We start from the raw sequence: 25,794 nt of genomic DNA, 5'->3' as shown, positions 1-25,794 counted from the left end.
TCAGTTTTATTATCACAGGAATAAATTACATTTAAAAAACATTATAATAGAAAAACTTTATTCAAAATTGTAATTATATATTAACAATATTACTGTTTTTTTTTCTTCGATTAAATAAATGCAGAATCTGTGAATATGAGAGACTTCTTTCAAAAACATTATTTTTTAAACTTTTGTCCAGTACTGTATGTGTGTGTGTGTGTGTATATATATTATATAATTTCAGTAAACATTTATTTTATTTCAAGTAATGAAAATGTTTTTTTAGTTAACTATGATAATAACCCTGTATTTAAGAAATATAATTTATTTAGAGATATAAGCAGGTTATTACTCTCATAAGTCAATGAGATCGACAAATGCAAAGTACTTGAAAATGAAATGAAGTTGAGATAATAAAGTAATGCCACATCACAATTTACTAATTTTCAGACATTTTTAATTTTAAACCACAATAAAAAAAAAATATTCAAAGAAAGTATATTTAATAAATTGCACGAATATTACTACTATGATCTAAGCACCAACAAGTTCAAAGAGAGAAAAAATAAGTTATTCATAATTAACAATATCAGAGTCTAGAGAGAATAGTACAAAAACTTATATTACCAGAACTAAAACAAAAACACTTATTTGAAAAACATACAACACAAAACGTATGGAAGAAGGTAACAAGTGTTGAAGTGGAGTGAATACTGGTCCCACATGGAATTAAAGTCTTATTTGGACAAAAGAGAATTTCCCATTAGTAAGGCCGTTCTCTGCGCTCATGCCTGTGATCTCCCCTGAAAAACACACAACAGTGTCTATATTGAAGTGTATATTGAAAATCAGTTTTCTACCAATTAACATTTTAAGATGTGCAACATTGTGAATCATCAGCGCATTCACCTTGAGTCCATCTTCCCAGATCCGAATCCACCCCGGTCACCTCCCCTCCCTCCTCTGAAGCCCCCTCGATCCCCACCACGACTGCGGAAACTACCTCGATCGAAACCGCCTCTGCCCCTGTCTCCACCAAAACCACCTACAAAAACAGGTGCATTTAAGCCGCAATCCACGATCACTAATAAGTCAGATGCTGCCACAACATCTAGTTCATTTTCACAGGAAAGTTCCTCTTTACCTCCAATCGGTGACATTCCACCTCCACTTCCTTCTGGTTTGGGAGCTTTGCACTGATTACACTCATTTCGCCATGAGAAGTTTAAATTGCCACATGTTCTGCATACGCATAAGAGAAAAGTACAGAAAATATGAATTTATCAAGTCAAGTGAAATTTATTTATACAGCGCCTTTATCAGTACATTTTTGGTTTGACAAAACAATTGTTCCAAATCAGCCTTCTAGAAAATCATAATCATACCGTTTATAGTATCGTAATGCCTTATAGTCTCATTTAGCAGTATTGGACATACTTTTATATCCAACTAGAGATGCAAGATAATATTTACATTTTGCTAAAAAATAATCTGTTAAAAGTAAGTGCAAACGGATAACTTACGGATTTGAACATTTCCAGTCTCCTGCTCTTTGCTGGCCGCCACCGCCATTGCCACCATTGCCACCGCCACCACCGTTGCCACCACCACCACCATTGTTACCTGGGAAGCCGCCACCACCACCTCTGACTCCCCCAAATCCCCCACGGCCCATTGGCCCTGCGAGAAGAGAGAGAAAACCCAAGTCAGAAAAACAAAACAGAGACTAAGAGAAGGAGAGAACCTAAAATACCTCCTCGACCACGACCACCTCTCATGCTGCCACCGCCGCGTCCAAATTCAGCTCTGCGAGTGGCGAAGGACACCTTGATTGGATTTCCATTAAAATCTTTACCTGAGGGGAAAAGATGAATGTGACTCAGACTGGACAGACGCCCAAAAACTCCAGCTTTGTTTTAGAAGGTAGGCATTTGTGGGGTTCTCTTTTAACGTACCATCAAACCAATCAATGGCTGCTTTTGCTGAAGGGGGGTCATCAAATGAAACCGTAGCCTCCCCTTTAAGCTTGCCTGACTCTCTGTCTGTATATAGATTTATCATGGGTAATCCTGTCTTCTTATTGATCTGTGTAAAAAATAGATATTATGACAAGGAGAACTATAAAGGTAGCTGCAGCACAATGAAACTTCTTTTTGCTTTTCCACCTTGATGATGCCGATCTGTTTAAAGTAGTCAGCAACTGAGTCCACAGTATAGTTGTCTCCAAGACCTTGCACAAAGATGGTGTTGTTGTCAGAGTTATCCTGCTCCTGCACTGTAACAAAAATTAGAAATTTATAATCATGTTTGAAAATTGTCTAATAATGCAAGTAGCTGCAGTAAGAAGTTGCCGTATACTTACTATTTGGCCCACCAGCTCCATGATCCCTGGGCCCTTTGAAGTGAAAGGAACAGTTATTAATATTACATATGCACACAAACACACGATTTACAAACACTCATTCGTAATCCTTTGACTTTTCTTTAATGGGGTCATATACATCTGTACAATCAATTATAATTTACACTCCAGATATAGAAAGCAGAACCTGATGGAAATCTGTAGCAGCATATTTGACTAAATGGGAGTACCAAGCACAAACCAACACTATCTGAACATTGTTTCTTATCGACATGACTCGTTTTCAAAATTGACAAAACTGGCCAAAATTGAAATAAGTCCAATAAGACCCAATTAGGAGATTCTTTCCTCCCATACATGTCGGACAACTGCATGTACTTGCTTTTATAACACAAATCTCTCATTTTCTGGAAAGCCGTAAACCATGCAATAACCATCTGATTTAAACCCCTGCCAAACCATCCGACCATACGTTTACAGTCTGCTTTGCAATGAGCGGCTATTGGGTCTTTTGTTGTTGTTGGTTTTTGTCATCTCATTGGTTATATGTAAAACATGCATAGCTAATAAGGACAACTTTTAACTGAATACCACTTTGCAACCAGTCACAAGTCATTCACCCTGTTTATTAAGAACCCAGTAACTCCATTAGCACTGAACACCACAGCAATCTGTGACATTACGACCCATTACATCAATGACAATACGTTCATAGGCCATGTGATAAGGTTCTCATTCTCCATCCCACAAAAGATGATTTCCAAACAGCCAATATGTCAGACAAGGCTCAATGCTTTTTGTCTATGAGTGAATCTAGACATTAGATTTTCCCAGCATAAGCAACCATTTTCAACTTTTATTCAACCACAAGTAATTTAGATAACCATTATTATAGTTGCCAACACCACTGATGTTTTAAAGAGATTACGATGATCAATGATGAACCACAATCTTACACATTATACCAGTCTAATCAAAAGAATAAGATTGAAACCCAAATGGTATACTTTCAGTATTAGTAAATCGGACCATGACTCACTGTATTAAACAGACGTTCCTCAAGCCTAAAGCGTAACAGCCTTTAAGACCACCTTTAAGTTCACAATTCATCATCTTCAGCAAATATTCCTTCCACATGAAACCCATGACCATTTTTACGGGATCTGGCTTCATATCAAACTGTATTTGAACTAGCCAGATAAGCAAGTCTCGACCCCTTTTTTTACCTTTAGATTCCTTTTGAGGTAATTACCAGTTAGAAACAGTGTAGTGATCACAAGCATGTTGGTTTCCGGCTGGTGCTGACATGTTCAAACAATTATGAACATGATATTCATATTTCAAACCGTGTGATACATTGTGAAAAAAAATGATGTGTAATTTAAATCCTTCCATCTCCAGGCCTCCATTCCTGTTGTTTTAAATAACTTTTTCATGTACTTTTTTGTGTGTAGAATTATTCCATTAGGACCTTCATCAGACCAGTACAACCCTAATACCACCGGACATAAATGAATTTGAACAACCTCCAGAATCCAGCTGTTTGCCACATTAGAAACCTTTTGAAAAGAAAAGTGATCAGAGTATAAAATGGATGTTCCAAAAAGGAAAATTCCAAAAAACAAAAAACCCACACATATTGGAATCTTCACGTAAATTCCAATAACTTTTAAAAAAATTGACCAAAAATGAAAACCAGTAAAAGGTACAGGAATTTTTTTTATTTAAGTTTGATGAATATTTTGAATGTTCAACATTCTCCCAGACATTTGAAGACATGCCGTCCCACACTGTACAGCTGACAAGGGTATGTGCATATCACCGTTATTGTCCAGCCACTAAAAAAACACAATACTGCCACAAGCATTGAAGATGAAGTCTTTTTTAACCACAACTGACTTTATTGCACATCAGCTGGAGCATGGTGCAAAGATCCAAGGATTTATTCCCAGGAAGCTCATACTGATAAACAAAAATATTAACCTTGAGTGCATTGTAATCTGCTTTTTGATTAAACCGTCTGATAAATGCATTAATGTAAAAAAAAAAAAAAAAAAAAAAAAAAAGATTTTGGACTTTCAGATATACCTGCCCAAACAAGTAGATCTCCAATTCCAGTGATCGCATGTGAAAATCCATCTAAAATAAATTAATAAAAATCGAATTTTAAACTCTGAATATTACATTGTATACCTTCTCGTTTGTGTAGTGACACTAATAAGAGAATGTATTTGTTGAAAAATTGCACTTACAGGGATAATTCATTCAATTTATTCTTGTATGTATTCTATTGTGTTCCACAGAGGACAAAGTCATTTAGATTTGAAAATTTTAATTTGTAGGTGAACGATCCCTGGTATTTTACTATAACGGTTAAGACGACGTTGTGTTTCTACCTTAACCATGCATAATGAGAAAGCTGTTGCTAAATGTATTAAAGCGTAGTTGTTTACCACTTGTATTTACCACACACACAAGGTGGTTATCGCATTTATTTCAGTATATTTTTAAAAGAATACAACGCAAATTTCTGTGACATGACCAGACACCCACTCCTCCCTCTTAGACCAGGCTCTCTTTAAACCCCTGAAGTTCCTTGTTTGAAGAGTTTGTCACTTACCACCAAACTTATTGAATCCTCCACGATCGCCCATTCTGACGGAGAAGGAGAGAGAAGCAAGACGAATTGAAGGTTGATGAGGGTGGTGCCCCATTTCACTCTTGAGGCTGGAAAGGGCCCACCCGTCTCCATCATCCTTTCTACAAGTTCCCCATTGCTCCCTTTCTTTTCTGCTCCCTCTCACTAGGTTCAGCTTTCTTCATAACCCATAAGGGAATTTTGGAAACCCATTTGATATTCCTTCCCCAAGTCATGCAGGCCCTCTATCATAACCATTTGGCCTATTTTGCTCAAAAGAATTGCCATATATTTTTTTACCATGCAGCTTTGCAGTGCATCTTTGAACTCAATCATTCTTTCACCAAATCAAGTATTTTCTTTTATCAGATCGAAGGTACATTTTTAGCCCAGGACCTTCCTTCACCCATTATATACCAAACGGTATCCGTGTTCTGTTTCTTTGGACAGAAACTGCATACACTGCATTCAGTTTTGCATTTAAATTAATAGACATAACTGATGTGACCACTCTCCCCCTTTTGGATTAATCCAGCTGTTCCATACTGTTTTGGGATCATTTTAAGATTTGAAAGGATCCTTAAACTTTATTATTATTATTTATAAATCACACATTCCTCATGTATTCTTGACTAATCTTCACTTCCCCAGTTGTCTAGAGCCTGTGTTTCTGTTTTATCTTCTTCATTAGGAAAAGCCTAAATCGCTGAACCTTGTAGAAAACAGCCTAGGAGGAGATTTAAAGATTCATTAAAGCATTGCAACACACAATAATCCTGTAGGAGAGGATGGAGAAGGTTTAGAGGACAGGTGAGATCACAGCCAGATAGGATTGACCTGCTGCTTTAAATAATTATGCTAATGTAAAATTTTAACCATTTTTTTTTCCTAAAAAGTTTATTATTTTGAGGGGTTTGTAAAAAACTATGTTCTTGAAACTACGGATGCACCAATACTTTACTTGGCCGATACCTGTGAGACTTTTTTCCGAGCACATTTAGGGTTGAATGTTTAAACTCTTCCTGAACTGTTAACTTTGCTGATCACCAGGGCATCTGGGGAGGACAAAATGGAGCGCAAGCAAGAGTTTTAGCACTCTCTCACTTATGTCCTCACTTTTCCCCATTAAAAACATCTGACTGAATGAATCCACTCAAACAAGTCAAACACCTCAACGTTACTTTTGAAATTGTAGAAAATTCTAGGAAAGCATCGATAGTCATTCACAATATGCTGCATGTTAACATTTTTTTAATGGCATCAGAACATTTTAATATTGTATCCAACCTGATTACTAGTATCGGTGCATCCCTACTTAAAACTAATTGCAAACTAAAACATAAAAGCATTAATGAAAAAAGGGAAGTCAAAATGGGAAATCATAATGAAAACAATGTACTATACTGCTAACACTATATGTAAACAAAACGTAAATAAAACCTAAAAATACAATGAATTACAATTATACAATTATAATAATAGTAAACTCCTGTCCTGGTCACAATGTGGACGTGTGAAGGAAAACATGTGATGTGATGCACTCCCATAGACAACTAATATAATGATCAACTTTTTGCTACAGGACAGTCCACCCATTATTATTATTTTTTTTTTTTCTGGTAAGTCAAAGATTAACCAAATCTTATAAAAAAAACAAAAAAAAACAACACCTGGTCATTCATTGCAACTTCTGATTAGTTTTTGTTCAATATTATGTGAATCTTTGGCAGATTCCATCTTGTGAAGGGTGTAGACACGGAAATATTCAGCACACTGGCACCGACTTAAAATCATGCATCATTTTAGGTAAATACACGAATATGAGGATCACCAATAAATCATACACCAGACCATTCTGGCTCCTAATTGGACAAATTTTCTGTATTCAGTTTCACTTTTTGTCCATATTGCTGTTTTAAGTAGACCGATACTTTACACCTCAAATCAATACACCTTATCTGTAGTTTACCGTTGTCTAGGCCACCATTTACTTTCAGCCCAGCCAGTCGATGTAGTGTAACACCTTTGGCTCTATTTTAACCTTTTACCTGAAGGTGTTATTTTTTCCCTAAATGACACACTGATGCATACATGTGGACTTTATGTGGTGAAGGAGATGGAAGAAGTGCGTGATATGAATGTTTGCTTACCCCATTCCTCCTCTGCCACGGGGTCCTCCACGACCATCTCTGTCAAACCCACTCACTCCTCGACCTCCGAAGCCCCCTCCACCTCCGCGACCACGTCCACCTCTACCGTCCTGGCTATAACCGCCATCCTGACCACCATAGCCTCTTCCTCCTCCACCACCACCATCACCACCACTCAGTGGTGGAGAATCCTGGTTGTAACCTAGAAATTAAATACAATATATTTAAATGGAAATACATTACATGTCTACCTTAAACATTTAAGCCTTTCATTGTAATCGCTGTGGCGAGGGGGGCGTGGTTCAGCGAAGTCTGTAGTGCGAGAGCAACGACGGAGCCGAGCGGTGAGTAAGTAGGTCAAGTACAAAATGACGAACACCTGTCTCTGATTGCAGTAATTGGCGTGGGGAGACCGCGTAAAAGCCGGCTGGTGCAAGAGAGCAGAGAGAGAAGGACTGGGTACTCGTGCACGAGACGTGAGCTGGACCCTGAAAGTGGAAAGAGTGTTACCTGATATAGTGGAAAGAGTGATATTTTAAACAGTGAAAAGAGTAATATATTTATAATGGAAAGAGTGTTCTCTGAACTTGAACATGGTTTATGTTAGAGCGCGCACAGTGCATTTTTTTCTGTTTCTCAACCAAATAAAAAAAGGTGTACGAGTCCCAGTCACGCCGACCCCTGTCTTCTTCCATCACACCAACACTGAACCTTCACTACACTGGTGCCGAAACCCGGGATGGAAGAAGAGGCCGCCGCCAGACAGTCCCCGTCCCCACTTGCGGACATCATCCACGCGCTCGCGGGACTCCACCAGCAACAACACCAGGCACTGCTGGCCATGGAGGAGCAACAGGAGCGCCGGTTCAAAACACTCCTCCGGGCCCAGCAGGAGGACCGTGAGCAGTTCCGGAGCTGGATGGACCGGGAGGTTCGGGCCACAACATCATCGCCAGCTCCAGCCTCGGCCCAGCCCATTCACCTCCACAAAATGGGCACAGGAGACGATCCCAAGGCCTTCCTCGAGCTGTTCGAGAGGTCGGCCGAGGCCTGGGGCTGGCCGCCCGCGGACTGGCCGATGCGGCTGATCCCGCTGCTGGCCGGATAAGCCCAGATCGCCGCACAACAGCTGCCAGTCCAGAACCTCCTGGTCTACCAAGACCTCAAGCGCGCCATCCTGCAGCGGGTCGGCCGGACCCCGGAGCAGAGCAGACAGCGGTTCCGGTCACTGGAGCTCGGGGAATCTGGCCGACCCTTCGCCTTTGCGCAGCAGCTCCGGGACGCGTGCCGCAAGTGGCTGATGGCCAACGGACGCAACGTCGAGGGAACTATAGACCACGTGGTACTGGAGCAATTCGTCGCGCGGCTCCCCCGGAAGACCGCGCAGTGGGTCCAGTGCCCCGTGATGGAGGTGGGGACACTGGTCAGAGTCCCTGACACACCACAGGCTGCCCCCGATCAAGCTGGGTTGTACCAAATACCAGTGAGTATTATGGGGGGTACCTATCAGGCTTTGGTGGATTCAGGCTGTAACCAAACCTCCATCCATCAAAATCTGATACAACCAGAGGCATTGGATAAGAGCCGCACGGTTAAGGTTCGGTGTGTGCACGGGGAGGTGATGGATTACCCTTTAATGCCAGTCATTATCCAATTTCGGGGCCAAAAGCATAGTGTGGGACCAATTGGCCGGGGTTTAAAACACTATTGGGTTATTTGTGCGCGGGTGCTTCTGGGACAAAAAGGAAGCAGGAGAGGGGAGCGGTCGCTCAGGAGAGGCTGTGCCGGAGCCCTCGGTACCTGTCCCATAGGTTCGGAACACGGTTGAAAAAAGGATTCTTTCAGAGCGTGATGACTTTCCTCTGGAACAGTCCCGAGATGAGACGCTTAAAAATGCGTTTGACCAGGTCCGTACGATCGACGGGCAGCCCTCCACCCCGACCGACCACCCTCATATCCTTATTTTGCTATCATAAAAGATAAGTTGTATCGGGTGACCCAAGACACCCAGTCAAAGCAAGATACAACTCCGTTATTAGTTCCAAAGAGCCGTCGGGAAATGCTTTTCCAGGCGGCTCACTGTAATCCGATGGCTGGACATTTAGGGCAGGCAGCTACACTAAATCGTTTAATGTTCTGTCCGGGCGTTCACGAGAATGTGCGCAAGTGGTGCTCGTCTTGTCGTGAATGTCAGTTGGTGAATCCACCGGCCAACCCAAAAGCACCCTTGTGCCCTCTTCCCTTAATGGAGGTCCCCTTCGAAAGAATTGGAATGGACCTCATCAGGCCATTAGAACTATCTGCACGGGGGCATCGCTTTGCATTAGTCCTGGTGGATTATGCAACGCGATACCCAGAAGCAGTGCCGCTTCGCAATATTTCCGCTAAAAGCGTGGCGAGCGCACTGTTTCAATTAATCTCCCGGGTGGGAATCCCGAAAGAGATTCTCACCGATCAAGGCACGGCGTTTATGTCACGCACTATTCGCGAACTGTACGAATTATTGGGCATTAAATCGATTCGCACCAGCGTCTATCACCCACAAACAGACGGCTTGGTGGAACGTTTTAATCGCACGTTAAAATCCATGATTCGTAAGTTTGTACGGGAAGACGCCAAAAATTGGGATAAGTGGCTAGAACCCCTCTTGTTCGCTGTACGCGAGGTCCCCCAAGCCTCCACGGGGTTTTCCCCCTTCGAGCTTCTCTATGGGCGTCAGCCCCGCAGTGTGCTGGACGTGCTTAGAGAGGCTTGGGAGGACGGACCTTCGAATAGCAAAAACGAAATTCAGTATGTCTTGGACCTGAGAACAAAACTCCACACTTTGGGGCGGCTCTCTATGGAGAATTTGTTACAGGCTCAGGACAAGCAAAGTCGGCTGTACAACAGGGGGGCTAGACTACGCAAATTTGCACCGGGAGATATAGTACTTGTATTGCTCCCCACATCCAGCTCTAAATTACTCGCGAAGTGGCAAGGGCCGTTTGTGGTCACACGGCGAGTCGGGGACCTCGACTATGAGGTTGTCCGATCAGATAGGGACGGGGCACATCAAATTTACCACCTTAACCTCCTTAAAAAATGGAATGAGGCGGAGTCAGTGATGCTGGCGACGGTGGTAAGTGGGGAGGAGGATCTCGGCCCAGAAGCGAGTTCAAAACCCCAATCTCTCGCTCTGGCATTTGCTGGAGACCACCTCTCGCCGTCCCAGATCACTGACATGCGTAATTTACAAGCAGAGTTTGCTGATGTGTTCTCGCCCCTACCTGGTCGGACAAATCTCATTCAGCACCACGTTGATACCGAACCGGGCGTAATAGTACGCAGCCGGCTGTATCGTTTACCTGAACATAAAAAGAAAATAGTTCAGGATTAATTAGAAGCTATGCTGGACATGGGGGTATTAGAGGAATCCAACAGTGACTGGGCAAGCCCGATAGTTTTAGTGCCTAAAACCGACGGCTCCGTCCGGTTCTGTGTGGATTATCGCAAGGTGAATGCTGTGTCGAAATTCGATGCATATCCAATGCCACGGGTTGACGAATTGCTTGATCGGCTCTGTACCGCTCGATTTTATTCGACACTGGATTTGACAAAAGGGTATTGGCAGATCCCCTTATCTCCAATATCTAAAGAAAAAACTGCTTTCACGACGCCGTTTGGATTACACCAATTTGTTACTCTTCCTTTCGGCTTGTTCGGGACTCCCGCAACCTTCCAGCGCCTGATGGACAGAATTCTCCGGCCGCATACTGCATATGCTGCTGCTTACTTGGATGATATTATCATCTATAGTAACGACTGGCAGCGTCATATGTAGCATTTGCGAGCTGTCCTCAGGACGCTGCGAGGGGCGGGGCTCACCGCCAACCCAAAGAAGTGTGCAATTGGGCGCGTGGAAGTTAGGTATCTGGGCTTCCACTTGGGTCATGGACAGGTGCGTCCCCAAATTGATAAGACCGCAGCAGTTGCAACCTGTCCGAGACCTAAGACCAAAAAGGAGGTTTAGACAGTTCCTGGGGCTAGCTGGATATTACAGAAGGTTTCCGTAACGTTATTACGGACGGCTCCCCGGCCTGAGTCGGGCGGTGGGGGTATGTGGCGAGGGGGGCGTGGTTCAGCGAAGTCTGTAGTGCGAGAGCAACGACGGAGCCGAGTGGTGAGTAAGTAGGTCAAGTACAAAATGACGAACACCTGTCTCTGATTGCAGTAATTGGCGTGGGGAGACCGCATAAAAGCCGGCTGGTGCAAGAGAGCAGAGAGAGAAGGACTGGGTACTCGTGCACGAGACGTGAGCTGGACCCTGAAAGTGGAAAGAGTGTTACCTGATATAGTGGAAAGAGTGATATTTTAAACAGTGAAAAGAGTAATATATTTATAGTGGAAAGAGTGTTCTCTGAACTTGAACGTGGTTTATGTTAGAGCGCGCACAGCGCATTTTTTTTTGTTTCTCAACCAAATAAAAGTGTACGAGTCCCAGTCACGCCGACCCCTGTCTTCTTCCATCACACCAACACTGAACCTTCACTACAATCACTTTTTGAAATAACTTTTTGAGTCGAGATGTACAACATCTTGATCCCAGTATTAGGGCCAGTGTTGGGAGTAACGCGTTACAAAAGTAATGCATTACAGTAACATATTACTTTTTGCTGTAACGCAGTAGTGTAAGGCATTACTTATCAATTTTCAGTAATATTTTACTCAGTACATGTTCAGTAAGGCTTGCGTTACAACAGACTTTTAGTTTTAATTGTAAAACAAACAACAACAAAAAACAGCAAGACCGCGAGACATTAACGAATGAAAAATGCAAGTAGGCTAAATTAACTGTTCGTGGTCAGTCAATAGCCGCGTGTGGTGTCCAAGTCTGTAAATAAAGACTAAATGGCAGCGTCTGATATATTTGTATAGCGATTTATTTTTTACAGAAGTGCCGTGAGGTATGATTTCGGCTTCTGTGCTCGCCAGTGGAAAAGCGGCTAATGGTAAAGATGGCATGAAGAAGACTAGGCTATACATTCGCGAGATGGACGTATGAGCATTAGGCTATTAGTTCTGTGTTTTCTTTCTAAACATTTAGGCTATGTTTATGTGGTATTTTTCATGTTTTCATCACGCAATCATGTTTTTGATGCCGTGGTGACGCGTTCATGTAAGGGCGGCGGCGCTGCCGATAAAGCACCTAAAAGCTGTCAAAAAGAACCGGCAAAAGCAATGATTATATGTCAAATATAGCAAGGAGACATTTTAATTGTCTATTAATAAAGTCAAGATGAAGTTGACGATGCTGACTCGCGATCTTCGCAGTAGCCTAGTGAATGCACCAGAGAGAAATGCACATTTCATTTCATAAGCAGAGAGCAGTCTTTTTTCTTTCGTTTTGAATTGTTCTGTTTACAAGTAGACATTTCAATATAGATATATTTTTCAAGTCCGTGAATAGGCTATAGCCTACTTATACGCTGAGTTTCGTTTCATTTATGAGACGCGCTCCAGTTCACGCGCTTAAATCCAGGCAATTGGTTGACGAAACATTGGTTAAAATTAAGATACAATTAATACAAAACGAAATTCACTTTAAAGAAAGGCTTTGTGTGTGTAAGGTCTCTGTGAAAGTTTTAAAGCAGTCTTTTAGTGCCGCTTCAGAGCGGTCGCGTCCGTAACGGAGAACTGTCACGTCTGTAACATTGTTTTTTCATCATAAATGGGAACACGGAAAATAAAATAACATGAATATTTTATGTTCTGTGGAGAGCCAACCCTTCTTCATCCGATTTGCGCAGTGTAATTCACAGAATAAAAAAAATAAAAAAAATAATCGTTGCCTCCTAAAAGTTAAAGATTTTTTTTTGTCACGCATGACTGTCTATTTCCATAATATTAAATATAAAACGCATGTGTAGACTGATATTTTTCTAATGTCTGGACTCCTTTCAGGGAGGAGCCTATGGATAAACAGACGTTTCAATATTTTGGTATTAATGCATTTTCTGAGAATTTATATTTCAAGTTTTGACTGCAAATGTAATGTCCATAACGCTGGAATTCCCAAATTTTAAATAATTTATCCTCAACTAGTTTTGTGGTGTAGGTCTACGTATTTTATAATGTTAAGTTAACTTCAGATAATACTAATAGTAATTTAAAGATGTGGTAGCATTGGATCTGGACGGTATGGATAACGCTGTGAGTTGGAAGGGGTGTGTCGCCATTCTGCAGGTTCGTGGATCTGAGTGTCGCGATTTCGGTTTCATATCGCATATCGTTACAGCCCTAGTCATTTTAGAATGTTAAGTTCTACTTCTGTATAGTTATTTTGGTGAAAGTAACTCAAAAGTAATACAGGAGTAATGTAACGCATTACAATTCTGAGACAGTAATATTGTAAGGTAATGAATTACTTTTAAATAACAGTAACAAGTAATATATAATGTATTACAGTTTGGAAGTAACTTGCACAACACTGATTAGGGCCTATTTACACATGGACACCATGAATTTTCTATGATCAGATAGTGAAAAGACAAGGTGTAAATGCCCTCCGAAACACATTTGAGATGGATTATTGAAACCACATACATTTTACTCCTTCCAAAATAAGAAAAAAAATAAACGTGTGAGGGTGTGTTATAGGATAACGGCTCCCGGTAGCAACATGACAGCTCGACTGCAACACACATTGCCACAGATATGGCCCGACGCAGATGAGTAGCCCATCTCTTCAGCAAGCCGACGTGCAAACTGCCACAAAAGAAACTAAAAGGTTTGCCGTCGCATCCTGAAGCTCAGCATACAATCAAGTTCATTAAAAGTAGTGAGACTAAATTATCTTACCAGTGCTGATGCCACTTTCTCTCCTACTGTGGGCTTTGACCTTGAAATTAGCCGATGATAAATAAATTGCAGCTCATACCTGCTGCTTTCGTTGAGGTGAACTCCATCAAATGAGCATATACCACGGGAATTGAAGAACAGATTTATTTTCGTTTTGCAGGGACGCATTTATGTGGCCAAGTGTAAATCGAAGTTAACAAAATGGATAGCTATCCGATCAAAAAAAACACATGAACTGACCGGCCCTTCGATATAAAGTTTTGCATGCTCATTTCCTCTATATTTACATTTAGACTACCTTTGCCGTCATCTTAAGACTATAATACACTACACGACTTTTGCCCCGATTTACAGTAGGGATGCACCGATCCGATACTCAGTATCGGTATCGGCTCCGATACTGCCATTTTTGCTGGATCGGGTATCGGTCAGACGAGGCCGATCCAAATCCGATATTGTGCGTCTACTATTCTGTGTTATAGTTAACCCACAAAAGGCACAAATATTTGCCCCACAAAAGGCACAAAAACATTATAAAGCACCATAAAGTTTTCGTGCACTATCTTATAAGTGTTCTGAAGCCATTATATAGTATAATGTGAGATATAAATTAATATTTAAGTCATTAAATTCGAGATCACGTAAACTTTTTCCCTCTGCTGCGGCTGTCAGTCATTCTCCATTCAGCATCAAACAGCGCGTCACGTTCGGGTACGACAGTCAACATGATGAAACTCTCTCCAAGATGATTCAATGTTAATATTATTATACTTGATCTGTAGATAAAGGTCTATGGTTTCGCATAAAACAACTTTATATTGCTGGACTTTATTGCTGTAACTAAATCATGTTACTTTCTACCGTGTGTCTGTTAGATCACAACACTGGAGTCAGAGCACTATAATTGTTCTTCACGCGCACAGTAACTGATATTTAAAACTGTTAAAAGAAAAGGCTCAATAAACTATTGCATGGAGATAGATACTGTATAATACACTACGCATCAATATGTATTTCCTTTGTGCTTTGAACTTTTCAATGCGGACTCGACGTGCTGCGCGCTGTGACTCCGTGTTGCTTCAAGCGCATCATTCTGCGCTTGGGATGTGCATAAGCGCTTTGTGCCGCACTGTATTGGAGCCTTTTGCGCAATGAAGGATTATTAATAGCCTTTCTTGTTCTGTCCTATATATCATATGTTGCTGCCTCATTAAACAGCTGTGCTATACATTTAAAACATGTCTCAAATTACATAGCCTAGGCTACTATAAAAAATTATCTTTTTGATTTTTGTTATCTTGTTTTTCATGAATGTATTTTACAACAATATAAAGAGCAATGTGTAACGTTTTACAAGATTTAGTGTTACACTTATTGTCTCTTATTTGTTCCCCACTAAATGTTTTTTTTTTCACTAAATGTTCAGATTTTATACAATTATTGTGCACTCGTGATATTTCTAGACTAGATTTTACTGCTGAACTATCCACTAATCTAGTTTATAATAGCATTTTTGACATATATTATGATCATATATTTTTTGGATTTGTTGTTTTTCTTTATAATGAAGTTGTCTGTATTAAGTAGATTGTGTTTAACACACAAAAGAGTGATTATCAGTTCAACACACAGAGTTATAGAAATTCTACTTGATTTAAAAAAAAAACTGCGCTGGTATCGGATTGGTATCGGCCGATACTCAGAATTTTGGTATCGGATCGGATCGGTTTTGAAAAAGCGGTATCGTTGCATCCCTAATTTACAGTCTAGATGGGTTTATGCTAGTTACTGAAAGTCAGAGCCAGTCTGCAGATCTGAGTTGCCAGACTTCACAGAAAATCATGTAGTGTATGATGGGCACAGACACAGATTTTCTAGTTTCAGACTAAGATTTATTATTTATTAATACCATATTAATATTTATTAATAAATCTAATTATTTATTAATCTATACAGAGAATAAAAAAAATGTAAGCCAATTTTAGAACATATTTTGTTTACATTTGTCATGCGCATTTGTGAAGCACGTATATGCGCGAGTTTGTGTTTGTAACGACTTGTAGTTTGTGATCCTCAGTCGTTAAGTTTATGATGCCCAGTTTGTTCTCTGTAACCATTTACAAAGTCAGCAAGAGAATGATGGCTTGTATTTTAAAATATGTTCAGATTTTAAAAGTTGTCTACACTGTTAAATGTAATCTTCAGAAAATTTCAAAATGAATATCCATTTTTCATACTGTATGTAATGTTGTGATGGCTAAATTCACTGGTAACATGATTTGATTTTTTTTTTAATGTAGACAAAAAAAGTATAGAATTGTAATATTTCTTTAGGAATTTCTATTAGGTTTTTAAAATTTTATTTAATAGTCAATAAGGTCTGTGGTTACAATTACTTGTTTTGTTCTACAACATAAACATAAATATTCAGGCCATTGAACTTTTTAAAAAAGCAAGTTGCTAACAAGTTTCTAAATATGGAAAATGCAAATTCTCTAGTCTTACAATTAGAGACTGAACAGCTTTATTTTCTATTACCAGGATCATTATATAGCGAGTCAAATCTATATGTTAACTTGCTGAAGGAATCTCTCAAGCTCACCTCCCTGTCCGTGCTGATTTTGTTGCCCATAGTTTTGAGGTGGAGGAGAGCTGTAATTGGGAGATTGGTTGTAAGGACCTCCTCCATGCTGAGAGGACTGGTGTTGGCCCCCGCTACCCCCGTATCCACCGCTCTGTCCTCCACTGCTCCCAAATCCTCCAGACTGACCCCCACTGCCACCATAGCCACCCCCACCCTGCTGCTGTTGCTGCTGACCGTAGCCAGATGCCTGGGAACTGTTCACATAGTTACTGAAACACAAAATAGGTTTAACATGTTCTTATCAATAATGCCATATTCTGGGCATAAAAAAACAAACTAGAATTTAGTCACACTGACAAAAAGATTCACAAGTAAAATCTCACCCAGAGACAGATGAAGTAGCAGATTGATGCTGGTTATAGCCTGAGTAAGAAGACTGCTGGTTGTATCCTCCACTTTGAGCAGCTGGAGGCTGGCTGCTGTTATTGTAGCCTCCAGAGCTGTACGACTGACTTGACTGATTATAGCCCTGAGAGGGGGGCTGAGACCCATATCCTCCTTAAAAAGATAAAGTTGGCATGAAATGGAAGTTGTGATAGTCTTTTCTTGCCTATTGTGACGTATATACCGAGTGAAACTGCTGCTTGAACAAGAAACAAAATAAAGGACAGGACTTGATTTTGTCCTTCGGAATTGATTGGTTTGATTGATTGGTCCATAGTGGTTTGCTACTGCTGTGATTTCATGTGAGTGACAGCTGTCCCACCCCGTGGGAAAACTATGGATTTGGCCAAATCCATAGTTTTGCCACACAATTGGACTACTTTTACACCGTTTCCGCGGGTTGTTTTTTTAGTTTGTGGGTTTAAGCAACCCTCTCCATGGGGAATGTGATTTTTCACAGGGAATGTGAACGAAAAAAAGAGAACTGTTCATTTTGAATTCATGTTGACTTTAACTTTCACAGCATTTGCAGTATAATACCTGACTGGGACTGTCCATAATTGGAGCCGTATCCACTCTGATTATAAGGAGCAGAGCTGCTCTCTGAGTTTTGGCTGTATCCTCCTAAGCTCTGCTGGCTGTAGTTTTGGCCAGGGGGTTGACTGTAACTCTGGTTGGACTGTCCTCCATAGCCACCATAACTTGGCACAACAAAATTAATTCATTATTTTAATATTAAATGTGAGAAATCTTACGGTAAATGCAATATTATGATAAGACTTTGGAAAGGATGGATTAAACTTACCCATGGCTTGAGGTTTGAGCATAATCTAAAGGAAAAAAGACAATGTACATTATACATGGTGTTTATTTGTTTGTTTTTTTAGTAATTTACATATACTGGCAAGATCGTGAAATTGAATCTGATAAAAAGTCTGCATTGGCTTTGGGGAGATAAGATAGAGTACTAGTCTGGGGATAGTTCACCCAAAAACGAACATGTAATAATTATTTTAGAATCGTGACATTTTACCTGTATGAAATACGTTTGTGGAACAAAAAAAATGATATTTTGAAAACTTATTTGTCAATAGTGACCAAAACTGTTTGGTTACCAACATTCTTCTTTCATGCTCCACAGAAGAGTCAGTCATACAGGTTTGGAACTACATGAGTAAATGATAACATAATTTGTATTTTTGGGTAATCTAACTTTTTAACTAGACAAGCTCCTGTTTTAATAAATGAAACCTTACGCTCACACAGTTCTGTAACGTTACTCGTAATGGGGGCGTTACATTTTTTGTCGCGTCGCTACCAGTGTGATGTAACTAGACTAGAGGATGCCTGAGTGTAGAAATAAAGAGGTGATGTAGAGATTAAACTGAATTTAAATGGAAAAAATATTCAGTATGGGCTCTGGGTAAATATAGGTCAGTTATAGAACAAACCAGCTCAAATCGAAAGAGCTGCAAACAAAATGGCGGATGCCGACATGTTCTTCATTTCGCCTTTTCACAATATATAAATGCTCCAAATGGGTCCATTGCTTCTATAAAACGTACATTACATCACCAGGCCACTTGTGAGTGAACAATAAAAATGAAAATTACTAGGTAACCTTACGTTTTGCATTAGATGCTATCTTTCGTCAAAACCTAACGTTAGCGATTATAATAAAATAAAAATAATAATAGGCCTAATACATTGACCTATCTTACCATTTGACGCCATGATAGCGCTTGAAATCCTTTTAGGAGCTGATGCAGAAGCCCAATTTGAGCTTAGTCACCTTTGATTATCAATACCAACTGTGCATAGAGAGAGTGAGAGACTGATGAGTGACGCTGTTATGTTGTTGTGTTTCGGTATGAACCTGCAGGCGGCGCCGGACCGGTGATGTCACGCTATCATCCATTCATCATGTTTGGGTTATTCCTGAGATTCGGTAATATTTCACCTTTTAAGGTAGTGGTTCACCAAAATGGAATATTAAAAGCTTTTCACAATACTTTTGAATGTTCATCATAATTAATATAATATTATTAATAAAATAATATATAATTAATAAAATTAAAAAATATTTCACTTAAATTATTTTGATCATAAAATAATGTCTTATATCTATTGTACACTAATATGAGCATGTTGTCTCTGAGTCACTTCACTGAATGTGTACTTAGAAAATATTTAACAAGATGTGCACAGTTTGTATGTATTTATTTGTTACTTTCTTGTGAAAAATGTTTTTCTAAAAAAAATACAAGATATTTGAGTTAAATAAATACAGACTATAAAGTTGTGTCCCTCAGTCTGAATTCAACCCCATCACCAACTATTCTCTGCATATAATAATTCAAACTCCACCCATATGTTACATCATTTAGCAGGAATGACATCATTCAGGTATTTTTAATAGTGTTGCATAAAATGCTAAGTAGTAATATACTTTTCACTAATATTTTTGAGGCCTAGTCAATGGAGGATACTGTCAAGCTTAACAACTCAACCCCATCACATAAAAATTAAGATGGATTTTTTTTTTATCCATGCGTATATCCAATGTAGCCTACTTATTTCATTGCTGCCATACATGGTCTATTCTCCTAAGATGAGCAGTGGCCATTTTGTGCAAAAAAACCTCCACCCCGTCACACTCAACCCTGTAATCTGTATATTTCTCATTGTAGTTTTTCACTTCATTTAAGAATAATTAAATATATATACTTATAAAATACTCATGGTTTCAGTGAAGACATACTTACCAAAAATCATAACAACTCAAAATGTTGTTATAAATAGAATATTTGATGTAATGTGCATGTGTCTACTTAAAAAGCATTCTATGTCAGAAATGGCAGCAACAAAAAAGACAGTGTTGTGCATGCAAATATGTTGAGCCAAAAGGAGGGCACAATATGAGAAAGAGACAAAATTAAAAATATAACATTGAAGCAAATGCCTTCCTTCAAACCAGTACAGTCTTCAACCCCATCACGGTATTCTCAACCTTGTCACATTAATATTTTTTTGGGGAAAAAATAGGTAGGACAATTAAAAAGGAAAGCATTCTTGCCGATTACCATCTGACATGTTAATGATTAACACAATACAATTGTGGTTTTAGTTAAACATCTAAATTAATATAATATAAAATAAAGAGACCACAAACACACAATTCGTTTATTTTTAACTTCAGTCCCATACATTTTTTTAAATTATCAGAAATGTTACATTTGTAGTTATTAAATTGTTATGAGGGACACATGGGCAGAAGGTAGTTCTTTTTTTAGCAAGTTATGTGTAAAATCCTTTTTAAACCAATTCCATTTTGTCCACTGTGGTGTTGAGAATAAAAGGAGTTTAAATCTGAAAAAAAACTGAAAATAATCTTTTAATGCCTGAGGTGGGAAAATATACACTCACCTAAAGGATTATTAGGAACACCTGTTCAATTTCTCATTAATGTAATTATCTAATCAACCAATCACATGGCAGTTGCTTCAATGCATTTAGGGGTGTGGTCCTGGTCAAGACAATCTCCTGAACTCCAAACTGAATGTCAGAATGGGAAAGAAAGGTGATTTAAGCAATTTTGAGCGTGGCATGGTTGTTGGTGCCAGACGGGCCGGTTTGAGTATTTCACAATCTGCTCAGTTACTGGGATTTTCACGCACAACCATTTCTAGGGTTTACAAAGAATGGTGTGAAAAGTGAAAAACATCCAGTATGCGGCAGTCCTGTGGGCGAAAATGCCTTGTTAGAGGTCAGAGGAGAATGGGCCGACTGATTCAAGCTGATAGAAGAGCAACTTTGACTGAAATAACCACTCGTTACAACCGAGGTATGCAGCAAAGCATTTGTGAAGCCACAACATGCACAACCTTGAGGCGGATGGGCTACAACAGCAGCAGACCCCACAAGTACCACTCATCTCCACTACAAATAGGAAAAAGAGGCTACAATTTGCAAAGCTCACCAAAATCGGACAGTTGAAGACTTGAAAAATGTTGAGACATTCAGATGGTAGAGTCAGAATATGGTGCAAACAGAATGAGAACATGGATCCATCATGCCTTGTTACCACTGTGCAGGCTGGTGGTGCTGGTGTAATGGTGTGGGGGATGTTTTCTTGGCACACTTTAGGCCCCTTAGTACCAATTGGGCATCGTTTAAATGCCACGGCCTACCTGAGCATTGTTTCTGACCACGTCCACCCCTTTATGGCCACCATTTACCCATCCTCTGATGGCTACTTCCAGCAGGATAATGCACCATGTCACAAAGCTCGAATCATTTCAAATTGGTTTCTTGAACATGACAATGAGTTCACTGTACTAAAATGGCCCCCACAGTCACCAGATCTCAACCCATTAGAGCATCTTTGGGATGTGGTGGAACGGGAGCTTCGTGCCCTGGATGTGCATCCCACAAATCTCCATCAACTGCAAGATGCTATCCTATCAATATGGGCCAACATTTCTAAAGAATGCTTTCAGCCCCCTGTTGAATCAATGCCACGTAGAATTAAGGCAGTTCTGAAGGCGAAAGGGGGTCAAACACAGTATTAGCATGGTGTTCCTAATAATCCTTTAGGTGAGTGTATATATATTTAAGGTTTGATTAGTACGGGTGCCTAATGATGTGGGGTAATTAGAAAATGAATTATATGTTAAGAAATTAAATTGTAAAACAAAATATTTGTAAAACAAAAATCCAAGTTGAAATATTACAGAATCCCAGGAATGACTTACAAAATATTTACACACTAAAGTCAATTATAAAGTAACCACATACAATTTAAAACCACTTAAAAACTACACTAAAGGGGTCTTTTGAAGCATCTTTAGCTACGTGTGAGTCTTAAAGTGATAGTTCACCCCAAAATTAAAATGTTGTACTCGCTCAAGATGTTCCAATTCCAAACCTGTATGAGTTTATTTCTTCTGTTGAACACAAAAGAAGATATTTTGAAGAATATGGGTAACCAGACAGTTGACGGCACCCATTGACTTTCATAGTATGAAAAAAGAAACACTATGGAGGTTAATCGGTGCCGTCAACTGTCTGGTTAACCATATTCTTCAAAATATCTTCTTTTGTGTTCAAACAGAAGAAAGAAACTCACACAGGTTTTTACCAACATGAGGATGAATAAATGACAACATTGTTGGGTGAAATATCTCTTTAAAAGTGTTTAATGTATGAAAAAAATCAAGATCAACTTGCTTTACAATGACTATTAGGTGCATATCATTAAAAAATAAACAAAAACCACAAGCAAAAGAGAAAACACAGGTGACATACTAATTTAATAAATTCTAAAATTATAAAAGTTGTTACAACACTGGTATAGAATGAATGAGTGAAAGCAGCATTTGTAATGTGCAATAATGTGCCTTATGCAGTCAAATCAATTTGATTTTTCATTACAAATATTCAGAACAAGAAAAACAAAATCATACTGAATGTATCCTATAAACTAGGATATTGGCATTTTAAAATGTTTTGAGATCTTGGTGACATTACTGCAATTGCATAAAATATATCTAATACACAATAACAAAAGTATATAACAACTATATCTGTGCTTAGGCAGGATAAGATGGCCAGATCACTCTGTCATAAAAACATGTTACATATTACATTATTAAAAATAATCTGCAACACCTCTGAAGCTTTGCATTGATTACATTTTTGCACCACAACAGCATTGAAAGACATGGCAAAGCAATGCCCCACAAACAAATCTGGTGGTGTTTAAAAATGTAAGTCTGTGTTTAACTTGTACATTGCATCTACTTAAGGAATCTACTATCTCCAAAAGACTACTAACGCAATAGAGAGGCCTAGAACCAGAGTTGTTTGACTTTCACTCCTCCAGGCATGACCAAAAAAGGGAGCTTCTGGAACTGTGGTGCGGATGAGGCTCGCAAAGCTTGAGACTCTGGAGTAGATACCTGGTCGGTTCTTCTGAGCACACCCAAGTCCAAAACTCACAACTCCTGCCTGAATCCACGTCCCATTGCCAACAGGACAAACCAGAGGCCCTCCAGAGTCCCCCTGAAAGAGAAAAATTATATTATTTAATTAGTAGGATGTCAGTGCGCCAGCAGTATAATAGTAGTAACATACCTGACAGGAATCCTTGCCTCCCTCCATATATCCAGCACAGATCATGTCTGATAGGACATCAACTGTTACCAAATCAGATGACAAAATCTGATACATTGATTGGCAGGAAGACTGATCGATAATGGGCACTTCCACTTCCCGTAGCGCCCCAACTCCAGTGAGGGAGACTATTTGAAAGGAAAGACAGGGAAAGCAATTTACAAAATGGAAATTATTATTTCCATTTTAGGTTGTCAGAAATACTGGTTAAACGTCTTGAAATGTTGTGACTTTCTCATTTAGGGTCATAAACATGCCTGGAAAGTGTCAACACTGATGTGTTGTGGAATGTGTGTAAATAAAGTTCTATTAAGATTCTGTTAAGAAGTTTGTTGTTCAATGTGACAGTTCAGTATTAAGTAAATCTATCCACTTTTTCCCCTCCTTTACCACTCACATTTCTTGGCTAACTCAATGCTGCTGCATATTTTCACAATTAAGCCATTATTAAATGTCCATGATTGTTTCTTCTGACTTCACCTTGTCCACTGTAACTACTGAAATTGTAAGGAATCCAGCTGGATTCCCAAAGAAACATCACATCCAGAAAACATTTGCCACATGTTTAAAGAGTAAAATCTCTGTTATTTGCTGTGGTTACCCCTTATTTTCTTGTTGATGAACTTACCACCCTCTTGAGTGTGTCCCCAGCCCGTAACGTAGCATACGGTTCCACTGTTGAACTGGAAGCCAGCATATGGCAGACACACCGGTTGAATCCTGTCTGACCAAGTGACCGGAGAGCGCAGCTGCACTAAGGCTACATCTCTGCCCTCCTGAGGGCTTGAGTATCCTTCTGGAACAACTACCCGCTGCACCTGACTGACCATCTCAAACTGGTTATAGCCATTAAGTAGATGGCGTCCCATGTACAGGCGATATGAAGACACGTCTGAGGGGCTGAGTGTAAGAGATATAGAAAACATTAACTTCTCTATAATCAACATAGGCATTGATAATATGATAATAATACTTACTTAGGAAAGCAGTGTGCAGCAGAGAGGACCCAATTTTTTGCAATTATGGATCCACCACAAACATGGCCGTTGGCTCCCATCTGAATGTCCACCTGCCATGGCCACGCCCCTGCTGATGCTTCAACTCCTCCCACAATGCGTTTACCTAGCGGAGGCCTGCCGCACACTTACGTGAACAGGTCAGGGGAGATTTAGTGTACATACACAGTGGAGCTTTCCTTGCCAGTTCACACCTGCCCTACAACTCCCCTAGAGTATCATTACATCTCACTAGGAGCTACGCAAACAGGGGCATGAGACATGAGACGTGAGTAAAAGCTGTTGTGGGTAAGGTTACAAACGTAAAGAGAGAGGGAGGAGAAAGTTCTAAGAATGATCTATTAAGCTATTCAAAATGATATGTAATGTGAGGCTTAAAGTAAAAAATGTCTAAGCTGAAACAATGCATGGTTCTAGAAAGCTCAAGGTCATGGGTTTGATTCACAAGGTGTGTTCCTTAAATGCAATGCAAGTCATTTTGGATAAAACATCTGTCAAATGCATAAATGTAAATTAAAAATAAATGTTGTTTAGCATATTTTATTATTAATTTAAAAATAAGCAACAAATCAATTTGTTTTAAATTATTATTAAAAGAAAAATAGGTAGTAGGAAGGACACTTTTGTGATCATGTGACAAGAAAATAGTACAACTACAAGACTCATATAGACCCAGAAGACCCTTTTACTAGAAAGTTATGCTTTATTCAAATCAAATGGGGTAGCCTTAATTTTGTTTTTTAACTTGATCAAGTATTTTATTACTACATTCAGATAATTTTCTTCATATCTTTAAAAAAAAATCATTATAAACATTTCAATTCGTATGAAAACAAAAAACAATACATGACTACAAAGATTACACGATTTTTAATTAGATTTCTCTATCATCTCAGACTGTCACTGCCCCATAAACTGAAAAATAATTACCTTGTGCCACACACATTGACAACCCTGTATTTTGTGGGACACAAAAACACAAAAAATAAATTTAATGAATGCAGTGAATCCAATAAGACCTAGGCCTACTACATCCTGACTAGACTTACCTGTTACCATCAAGACAAGGAGCAGTTGCAAGCACGAATCAGACATTCTGTTCAGTTGGCGGAGTAGCCTATCTATAAATAATAATAAATGCGTGTTTTAAAGATTAAACTATTATAATTTGCCATTGGAGTGACCGTTGGGCTCTAATTCAACAACAACAACAAAAAATCAACATTGTTGTCAACAATTGAGTGAAACTTACTTATGTAACTTAATGTTAAATATCATATAGCCTACCCGAAGGGGATATTCCAAAGTCGGATAAAGCGCGCGAAAAACAAAAATAGTAAAAAAATTAAATAATCCAAAACGATTTAACACCGAACACACGAAGACTCTAATCGCGACAAGCTACAGATTTGTGATGCCTCGTTTTGAAATAGGTACATATTCGTATCTTCAAAAAATAATTTGCATGACATTTGAGAACAAAGATTTCGATGTAATCGACATGGAAGAAAGGATAAGCGAGCGAAAACGCAGAAATGTTCATTTGCCAGAGAATGTATGAATGTACCTGTGCGTCTCTACCTGCCGCCAGCATCCAATCACAACGC

The 25,794-nt window shown here is 39.4% G+C and overlaps 2 protein-coding genes across 6 annotated transcripts; both read right to left on the bottom strand.

Moving 5' to 3' along the window:
* Nucleotides 1–422: 422 nt before the first annotated feature.
* Nucleotides 423–18,869, bottom strand: fus (FUS RNA binding protein). Of its 4 annotated transcripts, none has more exons than XM_077212827.1 (16): nucleotides 18,719–18,869; nucleotides 17,803–17,827; nucleotides 17,538–17,698; nucleotides 16,937–17,111; nucleotides 16,572–16,822; nucleotides 7,133–7,334; nucleotides 4,965–4,999; nucleotides 4,433–4,483; nucleotides 2,345–2,377; nucleotides 2,148–2,257; nucleotides 1,938–2,067; nucleotides 1,736–1,837; nucleotides 1,506–1,662; nucleotides 1,127–1,224; nucleotides 892–1,027; nucleotides 423–785 (listed from the first exon to the last, which is right to left on the bottom strand). In XM_077212827.1, exons 1-16 carry the CDS (start codon nucleotides 18,729–18,731, stop codon nucleotides 746–748), a joined length of 1,719 nt encoding a protein of 572 aa, XP_077068942.1. In that variant the 5' UTR covers nucleotides 18,732–18,869; the 3' UTR covers nucleotides 423–745. The 4 variants fall into 4 exon arrangements, with proteins under 4 accessions (XP_077068942.1, XP_077068943.1, XP_077068944.1 ...); XM_077212828.1 differs by having other exon boundaries at nucleotides 1,754–1,837; XM_077212829.1 differs by lacking the exon at nucleotides 4,433–4,483.
* Nucleotides 18,870–22,290: 3,421 nt separating this feature from the next.
* On the bottom strand, nucleotides 22,291–25,790 carry LOC143721917 (serine protease 33). Of its 2 annotated transcripts, none has more exons than XM_077212847.1 (7): nucleotides 25,755–25,790; nucleotides 25,237–25,308; nucleotides 25,118–25,141; nucleotides 24,149–24,314; nucleotides 23,800–24,071; nucleotides 23,133–23,299; nucleotides 22,291–23,060 (listed from the first exon to the last, which is right to left on the bottom strand). In XM_077212847.1, exons 2-7 carry the CDS (start codon nucleotides 25,280–25,282, stop codon nucleotides 22,812–22,814), a joined length of 924 nt encoding a protein of 307 aa, XP_077068962.1. In that variant the 5' UTR covers nucleotides 25,283–25,308; nucleotides 25,755–25,790; the 3' UTR covers nucleotides 22,291–22,811. The 2 variants fall into 2 exon arrangements, with proteins under 2 accessions (XP_077068962.1, XP_077068961.1); XM_077212846.1 differs by having other exon boundaries at nucleotides 25,475–25,766.
* Between the last annotated feature and the right edge of the window lie 4 nt (nucleotides 25,791–25,794).

The sequence above is a fragment of the Siphateles boraxobius genome, unplaced genomic scaffold (assembly GCF_051911475.1).
Source record: "Siphateles boraxobius isolate OS27281-9 unplaced genomic scaffold, OSU_SipBor_1 66, whole genome shotgun sequence".
Classification (NCBI taxonomy): Eukaryota; Metazoa; Chordata; class Actinopteri; order Cypriniformes; family Leuciscidae; genus Siphateles; species Siphateles boraxobius.
This window is presented reverse-complemented; position numbering and strand designations above follow the sequence as displayed.